The 19,907-nt window shown below is 33.6% G+C and overlaps 1 protein-coding gene and 1 long non-coding RNA gene across 3 annotated transcripts in view; one reads left to right on the top strand and one right to left on the bottom strand.

The window, feature by feature from the left end:
• Positions 1–3,567: 3,567 nt before the first annotated feature.
• LOC126976994 (uncharacterized) lies at positions 3,568–5,030 on the top strand. The gene is made up of 3 exons (XR_007732074.1): positions 3,568–3,651; positions 3,754–3,852; positions 4,105–5,030. It is a non-coding gene; the product is annotated as an uncharacterized LOC126976994 (long non-coding RNA).
• A 5,887-nt stretch (positions 5,031–10,917) lies between these two features.
• LOC126976950 (kinesin-related protein 4-like) overlaps positions 10,918–19,907 on the bottom strand; it is a 60,598-nt gene continuing 51,608 nt past the window's right edge. For both annotated transcript variants that reach the window (XM_050825549.1, XM_050825550.1), the window contains exons 26-28: positions 18,183–18,268; positions 17,478–17,606; positions 10,918–12,528 (exon numbers count right to left, since the gene is read on the bottom strand). In XM_050825549.1, coding sequence (XP_050681506.1) covers positions 12,385–12,528; positions 17,478–17,606; positions 18,183–18,268 — 359 coding nt within the window. In that variant the 3' untranslated portion in view covers positions 10,918–12,384. The remainder of the gene's footprint in view (positions 12,529–17,477; positions 17,607–18,182; positions 18,269–19,907) is intronic.

The following is a 19,907-nucleotide window of genomic DNA, read 5'->3' as shown; positions in this document are numbered from 1 at the left end:
CTTCTGAAGAAATTCATGAACAAATTATTCGGGAAAATCAGGAAATTACCTAAACTACACTTTTACTTTGGTAGATAAGAAACTTAGCTTATTTAGATCCTATTCTAATAATTATAGAGTTAAGCGAGGATTAGTAAACGGGCTTGGCTCAATAGTCAAAGCAATATCTGGAAATTTGGATAATAATGACGCAGAAAAAATAGAACAAGAAATTAGTTCCGTACAGAATACCGTTAATAATATTAAAAACAAGCAACAAAAATCAATTTTTTGGCGGAAAATACTATTAAATAATTTACCTCAGAATTAGAAAAAAAATAATTAAAATTAAAATAAACTAGCCTCGATAGTTAATAATGTTTCTAATAGTTATAATTTAGTTTATAATCAATTACTTTTTCTAGATATATACGTCCAATTAAGTTTTAGTTTACAATTAATTTTAAATAAGCTAATGATATTAGAAAATGCAGTTACGTTTGCTCGAATGAAAGTCATGCATCCCAGTATAATTAATGCTCATAATTTAATTAATGAATTTCTAAGTATCAAGGAAAACTATTTTCTCAACCCAATCTCGGAAATAGGTATATAGAGAAATCTGTGGTGGTTAAAGCTAATAAAACAATGCACACACTAAATTTTATATTAGAAATCCCCTCGGTTGACCTTCAGATTTATGACCTTATTCACCTGTACTCCATCCACGATAATCAAAACCTTACGATAATCCCAAAATCCAAATACCTTGCACTTGGAAGTGATGGGTACGCTTACCTTGATGACGGATGCCGGCATATCTCCGAGACTACACTTTTATGCAGCCAACTAAATGAATTGTCTATAAAGAAAAATGAAGACTGCATTATCGCACTGGTGCAACACAAACCTGCCAGTTGCACACTAGCTAAAATGGTTTTGCGTAGTGGGAAAATTCAGAAGATCAATGACAACAGCTGGATTGTTATTCCAACAACGGAAGAGCTAGTGAGGAAAATGTGTGATGGAAGGACTCATTACGAAAAAATAAAGGAATCCCAAATCATTACTATTTCAGAAGGATGCGTGATTCAAATAATGAATAGAACACTTCAAGCTCATAGATTTTTTTTAAATATGAATGAAATTATACCATTGCCACATCAACAAGACTATTCATATAAATCACCAGCTGATTTCACTTTGCACATCGAGGATATATCATTAGACAACATCCGTGGTCTTATTAACCAGGCACGAGAGGTGGAAGATCCAGATGAAGTTAATCTGCCCCTCATCATGGCGACTCCGAGTTGGACTACAGTAATATTATACTTCATAGGCTTCGTGATAATATCCAAAAAGATCTATCAATGGCTTAAGAACAAGCGGGTGAAGCCTAACCCAAGAGCCAGTGAAGAAGCCAGCGAGGACGCTGGAGGAAGCTGCAAGTTGCGCTTCCATCTTGAAGGGGGAGGCGTTACCGGGGCCCCATCGGTGTGAAAGAGCTGAGTGGCAGATTGAACAAGAGAATAGATGCTGACGCTGAACTTCGATTGTCTATAATTTAATATTTTTATAATTCACTTTCGCTCCAGACTTGTTTTAAGTAACACATGTTTTAATATCATTGTAATTAGTTATTTGTATAATAAATAATAATTTTTAAAAAGACCTTTTATGATCGTCCGAACATAACTCTAGTAGTACATATTAATTTAGGTTCTTATTAAAAGTAAGCATTGCCTAATTGCCTATATGGAATGCACGCTGACTACATTATGTTATACGAGTGGTATTTGCTGTTTGAAGTGAAAACTTCTAGCGCGCTCTTAACACTTACTTTAGTGGATATTTAAGGCCAGGTTATCCCCTTTTTGCCACTTTTAGAATTCATTTTTGATAGGTAAATAATAACATTCAGAAACTGAAATAACTATAGATTTTAGGATCCACTCTTTGTTCTTACCATGTACCCGTTTAATACACGATACAATACAATTTTCTCGATAGAAAAAAATCCCGAACGCACTTCGATTTACAGTTTTTTTCAAGCCAAATTCCATTTTAAACATGTTATGAAACTCCTTTTCTCCTATAATTAATATCACTTTATAGGTAATTAATGTTGGAATCGATTCTACCTGATCGTTTTTTTTTCATTACATTTATACATTTTTTTACCGATTATTCAAGTGATTTTTGATCCGTTTGTCGTTCGCCAGTGTCTCGTGGGACATTACCGAGGTGAGACCTGTGTCAAATTATTGCGCGCGCGCTTCTTTTCTGTTCCGTAAATAGTATACGATATAAAATAGATTGTGAATTTATTATTTTGCGTTATTGTATTTGTAAGGTTTAAGTTTATGTGTTTATTTCTTATTAGTTATTGTGTAAATATTTCGTATAGGTACTTACAACTTTTAAGACAAACTTTTTGTTTTTTAAAATGGCAAATAAAAGAAATAAAATTAGGTGTAAATCACATTTGAAGGCGAAAATAATTGTGAAAGAAATATGGTGAGTTATACTTTTTATTCATTTATTGCTATTGACCACAATAAGAATATTAAAAAAAAATCCCTCCAGTAGTGAAACGCATTCGATGTAGGTTCCAATCTTTTATAATACTATATTTTATTGTTTCAGTTCAAAAATTACTCGAAATAAAAAAGGTTTATTTGTTGGAAAAAAAAACAAGGAGGAACAGTAAGTGCTCTATTTATTTTCTCACTCCCTATCGCTCCCTCAGAATATATAGTAGAAAGCACCTACTAGAAAGCGCACAAGATACCTAACTCTGCGCCCGTGTTTGAACTTCAAGAATATATCCCTGCCAGTATTAGTAAACAATCAATTATAGCGAATATTTACTTTGGAAACACTGAACACATCAACACTCATGATATAAACGTTGATATGGCAACAAACTTAGTCAGAGAAATCTCGACGAATCTTGGAATGGTCCTTTAGGCAAGTCGAAATTGTGATAAAAAAAAAGACGTGTGGCACTCGGGGACTGCCGCGGTAAAGCTATTGCATAAAATTTTTATCAACTTATGCAATCATAATTATTTACTTATTTTATTTATGCAGTATTTTATTTTGATTAAATTAATTTAAAAAAAAGCAAACGGGAAGTGAGTAAAATTTAACTTGCAAGATTTGATTACAGACAGACAACGGAACAGGTGAAACTAAATAAAAATGCTTGTCATAATGATAAAAATTAAAAAACGTGATAAAAAAAATAAGAAATTAAAAAAAATCAAGACGTACCACAGGCTCGAACCTGAGACCTTCTGCACAAAAAGCATACGTGATAACCGCTGTTCCACGGCAACTGTAATGACCGTGGTGAAATATCTATATAGATCTAGTAAGTAAGTGTTAGGTTATTTTCGTTACGGAATTTCTGGATTCGGTCTCCACGCTCAAGGCCCGCGATAGAAGCTATGGAATAGCTTAAAATTTCGTCATTCGCCGAAACTGGCCCCGCAAGTCTTTTAGCGACTCAGGAAAAAATTAATAAAATATTTACAACTTAATTTTTTCTATGCAGCTTTATAATGAAGTGTTTTATTTCAGAAAACCGTGTAACGATACGTCTAATAAGACTCACGCATCTTATATAACATTAGAGCCTGTTGATTTGCAACCCTCTGCGAATAAGTAAGTTTTTTTCTGTTGTCGTTCAGAGGCATAAAAAAAATAAAATTTGTTTTACACAGTATCTAACAAACATTAATATTAAACAAATAATTATTATTCCAGGACATCGGAAACACCGAATTATGATACTATACAAGATGTACTCCTACCAATGTCTTCGTTATCTGCGCAAGGACCAGTAGTACATTCTGAAACTACTCAGTAAGTTATCAGTACTGACATAACAAATACATACGTTTTTACGATTATTATTTTTATATTATTATTATTCATGATCAACGTATATAAACTTTGTATTGTATGACTTGTCTATTTAAAATTGTTTTTTATACCTAATTATAATAACGACGGAGTTCTAAAAGTCTATGACATTTTTTATAAAATTGTTTTTCAACATCAGTTCGGTAGGTTCCACGTTATACTATCTCAAAAACTTATTTTATATTGTTACAGAGAAAATGATGGAAATGAAGACGCATTCATAACTGAAATGGATAACAAGGAAAGCTATTTCCAACCCTTATCAGGACGGCGAATAATTGATATAAATTATTTTTTACAAAAATTCCATGAAAAAGCACGCTATAATGATCTATTTGATTGTAAATCAAGCAACTTCTGCTTTAAATTGAAATGTTATATGTGTAAAGAAATTTGTTCTATTTTATCTGAAAACACCAAAGATACCGAGCATGTAGATGCTAATATAGCTGCTACCACTGGAGTTGTAGCCTCTGGTATGGTTTTTCTCAGATTGAAGAGTTATTTTCAGCAATAAACATTCCTATATTTTCTACAAAATTCTTTAATCAAATGCAAAATAAACTTTATAAGAAATGGGAAGAAACTGCATGTGAAACAATGGAAGCTGCTGCCAATAAAGAAAAAGAGATTGCTTTAGCAGATGGCCGGACCAACAACGGCTATGCTGTCATAGATGTCTATGTGGATGGAGCATGGTGTGCTAGGTCATATGGTTCAAACTATAAAGCTTCATCAGGTGCAGCAGCCATAATTGGCAGAAATACGGGTGAAGTTTTCTACTTCGGTGTCAAAAATAAATATTGTCTTGTATGTGCCCGAGCCGAAAATAAAAAAAACTGCATCGCAAGACCACTTGTGTTTCAAAAATTTTCAGGGATCGTCTAGTTCAATGGAAGCCGACATAATCGTTGAAGGTTTCAAAAACTTAATTTCCACGTATGGTATAATATATGGCAGAATGGTAGGAGATGGTGATTCTTCGACCTACTCTAAAATTCTTATCTCAAATACTTATGAAAGTCAAAATTTGACGGTTGAAAAATTAGAGTGCCGCAATCATATATTGCGCAATTTTTGCAAAAAGCTAAAGCAGTCACCACAGAAACTAAATACATATTGGCGCACCGAAAAACCCTTACAAATCAAAAAATTATGACAATGCGAAAGGCAATAGTGAAACTTATTACACATCACAAGGCCTCGCAGAGTCCTAAAAATGTAGCAATATCCATTTTGCACAATGATATTATTAACTCTTTATCTCATGCTTATGGTAATCATCAACTATGTCAAAATTACTTTTGTGATAAAGATAAAAACAGTGGTGGCAAACTGCAAAAGATTGAAAATTCCACAATTATATTTAGAATAAACGCTATTGTGTCCAACGTGGCTTCAAAGTCACGTAGTTTGATTGAAGACGTGAACACAAATACCTTAAAAAAACTTACTGGGGGTAAACGAATCAATTTTGCTTTAAAAGTGGGCAAGGAATATCAAGGAAGATGCGCGGCAGCCGTTGTTTTCAGCCTTTAACACAAAATCTACAGTATCAACAATACAAAAAGCTATAACAAGTAACGCTCCCGGAGGTTTAGCTGAAGAAATTGAGAACCCCCTGTAAAGAAACGTAGAGTTCTAAAAGATTTAAATTAAATTTAAAGTGCAACACGACTATGGTCCAGCTTGTTCATTGCCCGATATGTCGCAAACAGAATATGACAAATCAAAAGAACATTTTCTCAAAAATCTGGAAACACTAACATCTGATCGACACAAAGTAGAGAGGTCTACAATATTTCAAAGAGATAGTAGCGAGTGACTCGAAATAAGAAAAAATATAATAACTGCTTCCAACTTTGGACCAATATGTAAAAGAAAAGTCACATTAGATACAGCTCCCCTCGTTAAAAACCTATTGTAAAAAAAATTTGGCCCATCTCACATCTATCGCACTTGGAGTTGAGCATGAGCAGCAAGCTTTGCTGCAGTTGCAGCAGCAGGAAAATATTATCATTGAGCCCTGTGGTTTATTTATGGATAAAGAATACCCTTTTATTGGGGCAACGCCTGATGGTTTAATTGGAGAAGATACTGTAGTCGAAGTCAAGTGTCCAATTACAGCACACAAAAAAGGACTTTCTAATTTTATACAAGAAAAGAAAATAGAAATTTTAAAATATAATATAAATACTAAAACTACAACGGTGAATAAAAACTCAAACTGGTACTATCAGATACATGGCCAGCTACATGTGTCAGAACGACAACAGTGTCTTTTGGCTATATGGGCAGCCGAGAATGAAAATACACAAAATTCATACAAAAAGATGATTTATTTTGGGAAACTAAAATGAAACCGAAATTGATAAAATTTTACATGAAATGCTTGCTACCCGAAATCATAGACAGCAGAAATGTACGTGGTATGCCCATTAGAAACTTACCCATGCAAGATAATAACGAAAACCCTCCCTGATGATCAAGATGAAAACGAAAATGTTGACCCTGGTGAATTACAACCGTGACAAAGCTCACGCCAATTAAATGTGAACGATTTTTAAAGAATTAATGGCAATGGTATTATTGAATATAGTTTTATACATATAAAGTAAACTGATTATGTTGGAAACTTCAAACTATGTCATACAAGTAAGAAAATTGTAGAAATTTTTTAGACCTAAAGTGTTTTTGACGAAATTATGCACATAAATCATTTTTGTTCACAATATTGTATTATTTTTAACGATCCCTATTTTTTGGCCTGATACTGTTTAGCCTATACTGTGAGATGCGAATAATCAGGCTTTACTTGACTTCACGTCCGATTCGAATTTGAGGCGTAGCCGGGAAGTTCGCTACAATTTTTACGGAGTTCTTCTAGGCAAGTTGAAATTATAAAAATAATACAATTTTAGCTAGTTAACGATTATTTGGCTACTGATACATATTACTTTTGTTAAAAAAAAATTTTGCCAACTTGGTTTTCTTTATCTTTTAGTCTAGGATTTATTGAATTCGAAAAAAATCCAAGACCCCTCAAAAAGTTTTTTTGGATTTTATCTTTGCATAAGTAGTATGCTGTGAATTATCAAAATAACCGCTAACTCGCTAAACGAGTTGCGTAGCTGGATTAGGTGTTTGTTGAAATTGTATTTTTCACAATAATTTCAACACGCCTAGAGCACCTTCCCAAAATTCATCGCGAGCTCTTAGACTAGTGGAGACCTCGCACTTGGAACACCCGGCCAACAAACTACAATTTCAATAAATTGATTGATAAATATTTTTTAGGGTTTATTGTATAATATATCTATTTAAATTGAATGTCTTAGGTTTTTTCGATTACTACGAATTATTACAATTAGTCAAATCTCATATTTTATTTTTAAAAGAAATTATTAAATTAAATTTAGTTGACAACAGCTGCCTGATTACACGATTTGTGACACGCCAGCGACTTTAGCGCACGACTCGCTTTGCGGTAATCGTGGGCAACTCTTGTAAGCGTTAAATGCCTACTTCGCTGGGTCTACCCGGCCTTGATGTGCTGCCTATATACCGCGTGAAGTTAGCTAGAGTCCACGAGAGTATTTATACACATTTATATTTATATATAATTTATAATTTAGGGAACTCTTTCACAGTACAGACGTCGACATTCGCATCAAATCTAACAAATATTGTAATGAATCATCCTTCCGACAAATTTATTTAATTAGGGGACTTTAATTTACCTAACTTAAAATGGAAAATATCTGAGGACGGTTGTTCATATCAAGCATGTAATATACAAGGTACCTCTCAATTTGAATTAATTGACAACTTTACGATTTGCAATCTTTTACAGTATAACTCAATTTTGAACATAAATAATAAAATATTAGATCTTGTACTATCGAGTAATGAGGTTTCCGTCTCTCAGTCAACCAGCCCTCTAGTGCCTGAGGATGCCCACCATAAAGCATTAACAAGTCATGCTGAATCTGTTGAACTACATTCATTAGAAAGTGTTCCACATTTAAAGTACCAGTGTAACCTAGGAGATTACGATAATATTTAAAAGAAAATTGATGAGGTTGATTGGATATACCATATTAATAATAAAACTTTTGAGGAAGCTGTAAGTTTTGTTTATGATACATAATACAAATTAGGAGACGAGTATATACCATCTAAACAAATTTACAATAACCGCAAATATCCCTAGTGGTATAAATTGCCTCATCAAAATCTTAAAGGAAAAATACAAATTTCGCAAAAAATTCAAAAATTATGGCAATCTTTCCGATTTAAATTCATACGTCACTTTAAGAGATCGTGCTGTTAGAATGGAGCGTGAAATGTTTTATGAATATATTAAAAAAATTGAGACGAATATAAGCAAAAATCCTAGGTCTTTCTGGTCGTACGTGAAGTCGAAGAGGGGTTCGAACAACTACCCCGCTGTATTTACATACTTGGGCCGATACTCAAGTAATGGTGAGGAGATTTGTAATATGTTCGGAGATTTTTTTCATTCAAACTTTCTCAACAACACAGTTTCCGTCAATAATAAAGAAACAATAGTCGTCAATAACTCGCTCAGTGATATTTCCCATAATAAGTGAAGAAGTTTTGAAACTATTCAAATGGATCTTGGATCCATACAAGTCTGCTGGTCCCGATAACATTCCACCCTTACTAATCATCAGGTGCGCCGATAATCTCTGTACTCCCTTGACACTTCTTTATAGACGTTCCATAAATGAATGCATTTTAGCTGATATCTGGAAGAAAGCCTTTATCACACCAATTCATAAAAGTGGCCCTAAAGACCGAGTGGAAAACTATAGAACAATTTCTAAACTATGTGTTTTTGAGAAAGTTCTAGAAAAAATTGTACACAAGCAAGTTCAATTTGTCCTAAAACACATATTTAGTGAAAATCAACATGGCTTTCTTCATGGAAGATCAACCACATCGAATTTGATTCTTTGTACTGAAACACTGTCAAAGTATATGTCGGAGCCTTCCCAAGTAGTTGTCATATACACTGACTTTAAGAAAGCATTTGATAGAATTGACCATTCTATTCTTCTTGATAAATTACTACAAATAGGGATTCGAGGCAACTTATATCGATGGTTTTAAGCTTATATCGCCAATAGATGTCAAGTTGTTGTTCAAAATGGTTTTAAATCTGCTACTATGTGTATTCCTTCAGGAGTCCCACAACGATCCATTCTGGGCCCCCTCTTATTTAATATTTTCGTAAATGACATATCCTCTAATTTTAAACATTCTAAAATAATACTATAAGCCGACGATATGAAAATACTTTGCCCGGTTAATTGTGTTAGAGACGCTGAACTTTTACAAACTGACCTAGATAAATTTGTTAGTTATTCTGCAGAACACAAATTAGATCTCAATATTTCAAAATGCTTTATTTGCACATATACTAGAAAACAGAATGTCATAAATGAAAACTACTCAATATCTGGAACATCAATAACAATAGTATATCATCCATTAAAGATCTCGGACTTATCTTTGATTCAAAGCTTCTATTTGATCTACACATAAACAATATAATTATTAAGGCTAATAAAACATTAGGGTTTATCATAAGGATGTGTTCTGAACTAACATCAATCAAACTGATGAAAATATACTGTGCTTACGTTCGTAGCCATCTAGAATACGCATCTCAAGTATGGAATCCAGTTTATAATGTGTACATTAACCGCATTGAAGCAATACAGAAAAGATTTATACGTTACTTACAATTCCGTACAAAAAACTTTTACCATAATTACATGTCACGCTGTAAAAAATTACATTTTTTGCCTCTCCAAGAAAGGCGACGTGTTGCAGACGGTAGAGGTAAGGTAACTGTGCAGAACTGCTAGAGCAGATTCGCTTACGAACCACTGTCAGCTCCCAAAGGCAAGGCCTACTTGAAATACAATCCGCAAAATGTAATTATAGACAGAACAGTTTTCTTATAAGAGCATGCAAACTTTATAATGGAGTTAATAGTGAATACAACCTTGACTTATTCAAGACGACACCATTTCAATTTAGACGTCAAGTAAATAAAAACTTTTAATTTATATAAAGCAAAAGTAGGTTATGTAATATTCTATTAAATGTAGGTAAACGACTATACACAATAATTAGTTATTATTTGTGAAAACTTGTAAAAGCTTTCTGTTGTAGAATAGATTATTTTTTAATATGTATCTAGCTGTAAGTTTTCTAACGTTGTAAAATAAAAATAAAATAAGTCTAGGTAGACTGTCACAGCTGTGAGAATCGAAAAAAATTGAGGTTGACTGTTGACCTTTAAAACAAAGTGACACAAATCGCGAGTGTAAGACGTAGCTTGTCAAGCACACTAAAGTAATAAACCTGGCCTGTTTTCATCGGTTGTCTAGCAGCAAGAGGCTCTATATAGACGTATAAATTATCTAAGTTATACTTAATGTAAATGTTGTAGAAAATACAAACTATTTTATTTGGTATTATTATTATTAATCTGTCCAAGAGTTAGTTTTTACTTTTAACATGTGGTCGCACCGTTTGTTATATTAGAGTCTGCAAACAGGTAATTTGGGAACTTGATGAGAAAGAGCCGCTGACCGCCAACGTAAGTAGTACCAGGGGCTCAGAACTTTCAGAGAAGCGAGACTTGCCGACAGCGAGCCACTTATTTGTATGATACGCATAAATTATGATGGGGCAACGAACCGGTGTTTTGGTGTTACAAGTCTCACTAAAAATGAGAGTTGCGCAATAACAACACTTCACCTTATCATCACACGAGATCGAGCAACCAATCAGGAAGCCAGTCGTGCATGACGACACGCTAACTCGCAAATATCAATTAAGATTATTAAAATCTTGTCAAAGAGGTGTAGTATAAAAATATTTTCTTCATAATCCTCTACTAAAAATCTTAGATGAATGAGATCTCTATTTTGCTTGTTCAATTGAATCAGACAAAAGAAAAACACGTAAAAATCACATTGTTTATTAAACTACTTGCACCAATATAATTTAAAACAATTAAAAACTGCTATATATACAGTGAACACATAAGAAACACGGAAGCAGTCTTTTCAATCTATCTACCGTTGATTAATAGCGCCAAGAATTCACACAATTAAGTCACAATACAGTTAACTTAACCACTGCATAAAGAGTTTTAATGATGTTGAATCAAGGTCGATATTAGAATGTGTCAGTTACTTTTGTCATGCGCCCAACGTGATTAATGTGATTGGTTCTCGGCATGACATGATTACAGTCACCAAGTGCAACTGGTTGGCGCGCTTGACATTGTCAATGTTTGTGACGATATGTGGCGATGATGCGTCATGTATGAGCGGATCAGTTATGATAAAAATGGGTTTTTGACCTATACATATTAGCTACATTATTGTATACGTTCAAAAAAAAGGCGTAGACTTTTCTAAAAGGCCAGCAACATTTCTGTGATTCCTCTGGTGCTGCAGGAGAGTTTAGCTAGCGACGGTTTCATTTAATATCTTTTGAGTAAAATCTTTTTTTTAATAATGAGTATTAACTGTTCTGGTGCCAATTAATTTAAACTGTCACCAGAATATTAATAAAAACAAATACAAACTAATTGAAAAGCTTTTATCCATAATCTTTACGACTCCTGTCTTGTAGGAATCTAAACTGTTTATTTTATATATAGGTAGAGAAGAATGAGTCGAAAAAAGAGTATAAATATAAAAATTCCAATATTGACGATTAAATTCTTCTCATTAGCTCAAACCCTTTACGAAGTAGCGATAAATTCAATAAGAAAAAAAAACTTTTTTGACATTCATAACTGTCATTTCCGTGACCTACATGAATAAAGTGTTTTTGAATTTGAATTTGAAATATTTGTATGCCGATATATTGGCATATTGTGCTGTACATCTACCAATTATTGTTATCTATGTTACCACGATTCATACAAATAAATTACTTTCATTTCGTTTCGAAAAAAAAGTGAACATAACCGAAGCCAAGTCATTACATTTGTAAGCCCTGCCCTCTACCGGTTTAGTTGCGCTAATTTAAAGCGTAAGAAATACTTCCATGCTTTATATGTGTTCACTGTATTTATATTAATAATCATTTTTTCATTATTGCAGTTGATTTGCGCGATTGCGGAAATAAAATCAATATATTTATAATTATTTGTCGATTTTATGTATCTACTAATAATACTAAACCGGTGACAAACTCAACGTCACTATAAATGCGTGTCGGAATGCAGCAGCAACAGTCATTGTCCATATAATAATTTAGATAATAATTATTCATTATATAAAATCGAATCAAACACAGCGTAATCTTGTTTTCAAACAAATTAAAAAAAAAAACAAAAGCCAGCTTCTGACAGACAAACAAAATTAATCACAATCATAATTATTACAATTTTGTCAAACAATTAAAATATTAAAATCAATTAATTTGATTCGTGGGGTCGACGTTCTCTCGCTCGTGTTCCATCGTGTCCTTGCCGCGTTTCTTGCACATTGATACAAGTTTCGCGTTCATTCTCTTCAGCTTTTGATTTTCTTTCATCACGTCACCAATCTGTTTGTTCTTAAAAATATAATAAAATGTTAATATGACTTATCTGTTCACTGTAACAAATAATGTAAGGTGTGCAACGTAACATAATATACGTAATGTATTATGTGCAGGGTGCTTTTGTGCCTGTTTGATATTCGCCATTTCGGCGTTGTTGGCCATGTAGCGAGAGTCTGCGCTACTAAAACTAGAGTTGACAACCGCAGCTAATCAAACATCAATAGGGAAACTATTTATAAAAAAAATAGTGTACTTTATTGTTGATTTCTGAAGTATAAATTTAACACGGAAATCGACTGAAATTAATTCAAAATGCAATACTTCAGAGTATTGTACGTTTCTCTCGCAGTCATTTGCATTATACATCAAAATTAATTCTCTGGACGCTCGCGAGTGGCGCTTCAAATAGGCACAAAAAATTGCTGACAAACACATGGAACAGCCTGTATAGTGCTATTTATACAGGTTCAGTAGTGCACCACTAAAGTATGGTGTGCACTAGAAATGATGAATATAACTATCAACCAATAAATTTAACTAATATTTAAAATCAACTTCATATCGCATTCAAAAAACAAAATTAACATTATTAACACATTAAAATATCAAATTAACATCAACCATTTCAGCCTGGGCTGATGACGACACCTCACGCAATCTCGAATTACTAAAATTGTTGTTTTAACTTCCGAAATCGGCAGTGCCCCAGAGCATAAAAATTTTTAGATACACCAAAACCGAGAGTGCCCTTCGGCACCCTATTCCCTCACCAAGTTCTGACCTTTATTTAGTTTATAAGATGGTTTATTTTGCATGGTCTTATAGCTATTGAAGTAAGAGCTTTCAGATACAATCACTCAAATCATCCTAAGTATAAGTAATCTGTTAATACACGTAATATAATATAACGCTACGCGAGCGCCAAAATCACGCCCGTTTGAGGCATACCGCGTGAGCTATTTCCCGGAACGGAAAGGTTTTTAATGAAGTTACAGTTGGTTAAAAATATCCAGACGGAATGCAGAGATACGGCACCATTTTGATGTGTGTAAATGAGTCGAAGAAGTAGCAAATTGTAAATATTATAAATAGGATTTATCGTTAACGTTCATTGAATCTTAAATGTGCATTAAACTTTACCTATTAACATGTTTATTATAAGCTACAATAGGGTAAAATATTCAAATTCATTAACATCAACCAATAACAAAAATTGTATTTGATAAATAATATTGAGTAATATTTTCAACCAATAAAAATATGGATAATTGTTTTAATCCATTAATTGTTGATTTATATAAAAAAAAGTGTGTACTTATGTATGCGCGCAAGAAGCTATATTTCTTTGGCGTAACAAAGCAAAAAACAAAAAAAATATTTATTGCTCCTGCTATTCTACATTTGTAGAAAGAACAATATTGTAAAAATCTTGCAAAGATGACTTTTATAGTTAATTTTTAAATAATGAATACGGCTGCATGGGTTTGAACCCTTTGCCTGTCCTTATAATGGACGAAGAAACCAAAAACAAAAAAAAAACGAATGTCGCAAACGTCAGAAAATTTTAGAAACCAATTTCACCCTGTTACTTTTGTGTTACACCAAGTATAGTAACTAGACATCGATTTGGTGTGGCCAACATGAGACAGATAATTTCAGACTCTTTCACTATCACTTTTACAACGTAAAACACAACATCGCAACATATTTCCTTCGATTCTACTTAAAATTGTCACTGATGATGAATAAATAGTGGATATTTCACACGTTTCACAGCAATAATAGCCTATTTTTATGGACGCAAATAAAAGCAAACAAAATATCTGTGCAGCGCTGTCAAGTTTGTTAAGCACACCGGGTGTGCTGACCTTGAAAAAACAGTCACGCATGGCGAAACAAAAAATATAATCACTCTCTCTTTATAAAAAGGCATAAAAGGCATTTATTTTCTCAAAATTGATTCCTTTAAAATTCTTTTTGATGTCATTTCTTATACTACTAGATACTACTACCGCTTCGGAAACAAATGGCGCTCTGAGAGAGAAGAAGCGGCGCAAGAAACTCTCCCAGCATTCTTTTTTATGCGCTCTTTTCAATAAAAATATACAATATTGTACAGTCGCTATAAAATAATCACAATCTAGTCCCAGGCTGTCCGATCATTTAGATATTCAGCAGTGGAGTAATAGGATTTACGACAGAGCCATTTCTTTATAAAACATTTAAATTTATTTATAGATAATGCCTGAACAGTGGCTGGGACTTTATTGTAGAAGTGTATACATTTACCCTTAAAGCTATTATGTATCTTATGAAGCCTACTAGAATTAGTTACAAGCAATCCCTTATTTCTAGTGTTATAATAATGTAAATCACTATTAAGGTGGCAAAAAGGTGACGATTTTTGTGAACATATATTAAATTTTCATAAATGTACTGACAATAAACAGTATTTATTTCTTTAAATTTTTCTTTGAGAGACTGTCTATAACCAAGCTGATATATAGCACGAACAGCTCTCTTTTGCAGTGCAAACACTATATCAATGTCAGCAGCATGACCCCATAGTAATATACCGTACGTCATGATGCTGTGAAAATAACTAAAGTACACTAATCTAGCGGTCGCAACATTCGTGTACTCTCTAATCTTTCTAACTGCATATGCCGCAGAGCTGAGTCTATCTGCTAGATGGGTAATATGTGGACCCCACTGAAGCTTTTTATCTAACGTGATACCCAAGAAGACCGTAGTGTCCACAAGTTCCAATCTCTGGTCATTTATAAGTACGTTGGTTTGTACCTCCGCTGTGTTCGGTGTAATGAACCGTAAACACTTTGTTTTTTTACTGTTTAAGTGCAGATTATTCGTCTCAAACCAACGAACTATCTTTGAGAGTGCATTGCTTACCTCGTCATCAATATCCGCACGTCGCTTCACTTTAAAAATAAGTGAAGTATCATCAGCAAACAATACAATCTCATGGCTATCATCTACTAAACGGTAGATCGTTAATATATATAAGAAACAAGAAAGGACCGAGAATATAACCCTGTGGAACACCTATTCCCACAGGTTTACCCGAAGACCGTTTGCCATTTACATCGACTATCTGAACTCTTTCGCTTAAATATGATTTTAACAGATTTAGGGCTCTATTTTTCATTCCATAATGCTTTAGTTTTAGGAGTAAAGTTTCATGGTGGACGCAGTCAAATGCTTTTGACAAATCACAAAAAATGCCCAATGCATCCTGTGATTCTTCCCAGGCGTCAAAGATGTGCTCAATGAGTCTAGTACCCGCATTAATTTTAGTTGATAAGCCCCTAGTGAAACCAAACTGATTTTTGTTCATTAATTTACAAAAATGCATTTGTAGCTGTCGAAGCAAAAGTTTTTCAAAAATTTTACTAAAAACAGGCAGCACTGAAATAGGTCTGAAATTAGCAGGGTCAAAAGAACTGCCCGATTTAAACAAAGGTATAACTTTGCTGTATTTCATGAGGTCAGGGAACACACCCTCATCTATGCATTAATTAAATATTATTGCTAATTCAGGTGCTATAATGTCAAGTATGTATTTAACAATATTAGTCGAATGGCCCCATAGTCCTTTGTATTTTTTAGGTTAATTAATTTGAAGATTTTTATTATATCGCTACCTGTAACATACTTAAATTTCAAATCAGTAGAAGATACTGGTACGTGTAATTTAAGCATATCGTATGCTGCTTTTGGCGAAGAGTTAAGGTATTTGGTCGTGACAATCGGGATTTCGGAGAAGTATTTATCAAATTCATTTGCAATTTCTATTTCCGAATTTATAACGCGATTATTAATATTTAAACAGATAGAGGTGTCACGGCAATTCTATCTACCAGTTTCATTGTTAATTACACTCCAAGTCGCTTTTACTTTATTATTACTGTTTTTAATTTTATCTGCAATGAAACGTGTTTTCGCTTCATGACAAACTATTTTAAAAAGCTTGGAGTATTTTTTTACATATATTTTAAATTCTTCACTATTATTGTAATGTTTCTCATAACAAAGGTCATATAAGCGTTTACGACTTTTGTGGATCCCATTGTTGCCCAATCATTAAAACTATGTTTGTTGTTTACTGTCACCGTTACTGGAGTAAAAATCCTGTCAATTCCTCACAGAAGGAATTGAAGACTAAGTTGTAGTGAAAATTTGCAGTTTCGCCACAGTGTAAAAATGGTATCGTATTTACCAAATTATTTCTAAACCTCTCAAGACGGCTACCCGTAACTGGTATAATCGTCACCTTTTTTGGTCTGACATTGTCCAATCTTGTATTTACTTTTATAAGTTGCCCACTATGGTCGGACTGAAGATTATTAATTATGAGTTTACTAGTAATAGTAACATCTGTAAAAATATTATCTAAACAGGTTGCTGTTGTAGAAGTGATTCTAGTAGGTTCCCAAAATACATTGAACAAATTAAAACTTTGAAATAAATTTTTAAGGCTAGTACAATTTGCCGAAGGTTCAAGAAAGTTTATATTAAAATCTCCACACACTATAACTGACTTGCTAGTTTTGCTAAATTTTGATAGTACCTCCTCCATTCTATGTTGGAATTGTTCATATGATGCAGTGGGGGGGCGGTATACACTTACAATAATAAATTGCTCTAGTTCTATACAGGCTATCTCATCAGTTGTTCTATAGAGAGATTAACAATATCTCTTCTATTTTTACATTTTAATCTATTATTAATAATAATTATTATATATATAATCACATCTCATTTTTCTCGTGTGAGTGAGACGGAAGCTATCATTTAGTCTACTTACTCTACTTGGTCTATGTTACAGTGATGCGCGCGCATTTATTAAATTTTTCATAACGCGCCTAAGGAAGTATTACTTCAACACTTCTTCCAATACCGACATATTTAGTACGGTAAGTAATGTATCGTGTGGGCGGTACCTGCACGATGGCACTGCCGGTGCTCACATAGAGCGGCGCGGTGGGCGGGGCGGCGAGGGGCGGGGCGGCGGCCAACACCCGCAGCTGGTGCTCGAGCGCCGCTTTCTGGTGCGACACGTGCTCCACCGTCTAACAACATAGCGTGCTTTGAGACCATTACTACTTATTTATTAATTATTTATTTCTTATTAACAAATTACATAACATAGATATCAAAATTCTTGTACATACATAAGGTCATTCGAGTTTTACCGTGTACAAAAGGTCGTCGGAATACATATATTATTTAAATTTAAAGTTTAATACTGAATTAATTATAAAACAAAAGGAGACAACTTAAAACTACATACAAATATTAATTAAACAGAAAAAAAAACAAAAGCATAAACATTTAGGTGCTAAGAAATTATATGAACAACATGACAAACTAAATAATTTACAAATACCCTCACTATTAACACTAAAAGTATTGTTGCTTTTTATACAGAGTGATTAACACTGACACCCAAGCCATTAACTGTATTTATTCAGAGAAAATAAGCGCATACATGCCAGGTCACTTGAACTATGTCGGTTACCAAGATATAAGTCGCAGGCAGACGAACAGACAGCGAAGCCTTAGTAATTACCGGATGTCCATTATTTACTCTACGGAAATGGAACCCTTAAAAAATTTACGCGCTAACATTGACAATTTTGACTCACCACTCGAAGTCGTTTCAGTTCGGCCGCCTGTACTTCATCAAACTTCCTAGTGCTCTCGTCTCTTTCGACCTGGTAACTCAGTAGATCTAGAATTCGGAATGAAAACAAAATTAATCTCGAACCCGTTGACAGCTGTTGTTTATTTATTTATTATTAAAAGGAGGATAAGCGATCGATCTGGTCACTTGATGTTAAGTAATGTCCGTATATTGATAAGATGTTAAGGAATGACAGTATAGTTTTATGGCCTTGTGTTAATGAATGTAAATTACTCAAATAAAAATGCATTTATTTGTCTATGTTGTTCTCTGCAGCAAGTAGGTGACAATATACGATATGCTGCAACGAAATATTGAAATAATATTCCACCACCAATACGGAGCTAGCTCGTTGTTTACGTAGTTTAAAATTAACTCAAAGAAGTTTATCTTACATCACCAAAAAGAAGAGGAACTTTGTCACAAAACTAAATCAACAGATTAAAGACACCAGTGACACCAACGAGTATGCTACCAATATGAGGTCTACACATATTGCCTTGATCCTAATATAATACCATCTAGTATCATATCGTGTTAGTATATACTAGCCGATTAATCGCTTGAAAAGATGCCAACTAGTCGGCACTTATTGATACTAATATGGTTTAAAAAAAATCTTAGATATATTTTTTTAACAAGTATAATTTAAATTTGAAAAATGATTACCAAGGAAAAGTTACATTTCGAAACGTATAACTAATTATAAAATAAAAATATTAATAAACAATAAGGTTTTTATTTATTGTAATTCCCCCTACAAAAATATTATTGACAAATACTAGATTAGTGGCCGGATAGTTCGATATTATTACTATATTTGATCTTGTTTATCATTGTTCTTTATAATTATATTAATGCTGTCGGGTGTAGTACAGACCAGGCCATGTCATCTAAAACTGACCATGATTTACAGTTCAAGGGGTTGAACACTTTAATTAAATTGAACCTTGAAAAAGCGTGAAGTAAGTTAAGAAGCAAAAAACACACGTCAAGAAAAGCCTCTTCGTTGTGGCTATAATTAGCTCTCTCAACCCCGAAGAGTATAATAATACATAGGGAAAAGAGAGCCCTCTCTACGCATTATGAGCTGTCTATTTGAAAGCTGGCGCCATCTGGAGATTGGCCCCGAAAATAACTACATATTATAAGCTCGAAATTATAAAATTAATTTTTAATGTTCTGACGCAATTAAATAACTAACTCTACTGTAGGTATTGCAATTTTTTACCATGTTTAAATTACGCGTAGAGTTAGTTATCTAATTTTGTCACAACGTAGAACATAAAGGATAGATTTAGTAGTGTAAATATACAAAATGGAACACGAGAGCTACATACATGTGCAAACGCGTGGCTGCCATTTTATGACCAGTGGGCAGTAACACAAATAAAGAAAAGTTGAATGAAAGGTTTCAAAGCGAGGGACAGCATCCAAAGCTTTCATTTTCGGGCAAACTTAAAGATGGCTCTACAGTCTTCTGAAAACGTCACTTTAAGGCGTCTGTCCCACCCCTGCTCAAGCCCGTGAAAAATAATTGTCGTTTCACATAACGAAAGTTAGTGCTCCAACCGACTGCGCAAATATACAAATACATAGATGTGAGATAACGCCCCAAGAGAACCGTGCTTTCGTCCGCGTATACAGAGGACGACAGAATCACGATATCTGGGAATTCAATTGAACC

This window comes from Leptidea sinapis, chromosome 43 (genome assembly GCF_905404315.1).
Source record: "Leptidea sinapis chromosome 43, ilLepSina1.1, whole genome shotgun sequence".
Lineage (NCBI taxonomy): Eukaryota > Metazoa > Arthropoda > Insecta > Lepidoptera > Pieridae > Leptidea > Leptidea sinapis.
Note: the sequence above shows the minus strand (reverse complement) of the source record. Positions and strands in the feature narration are given on the sequence as shown.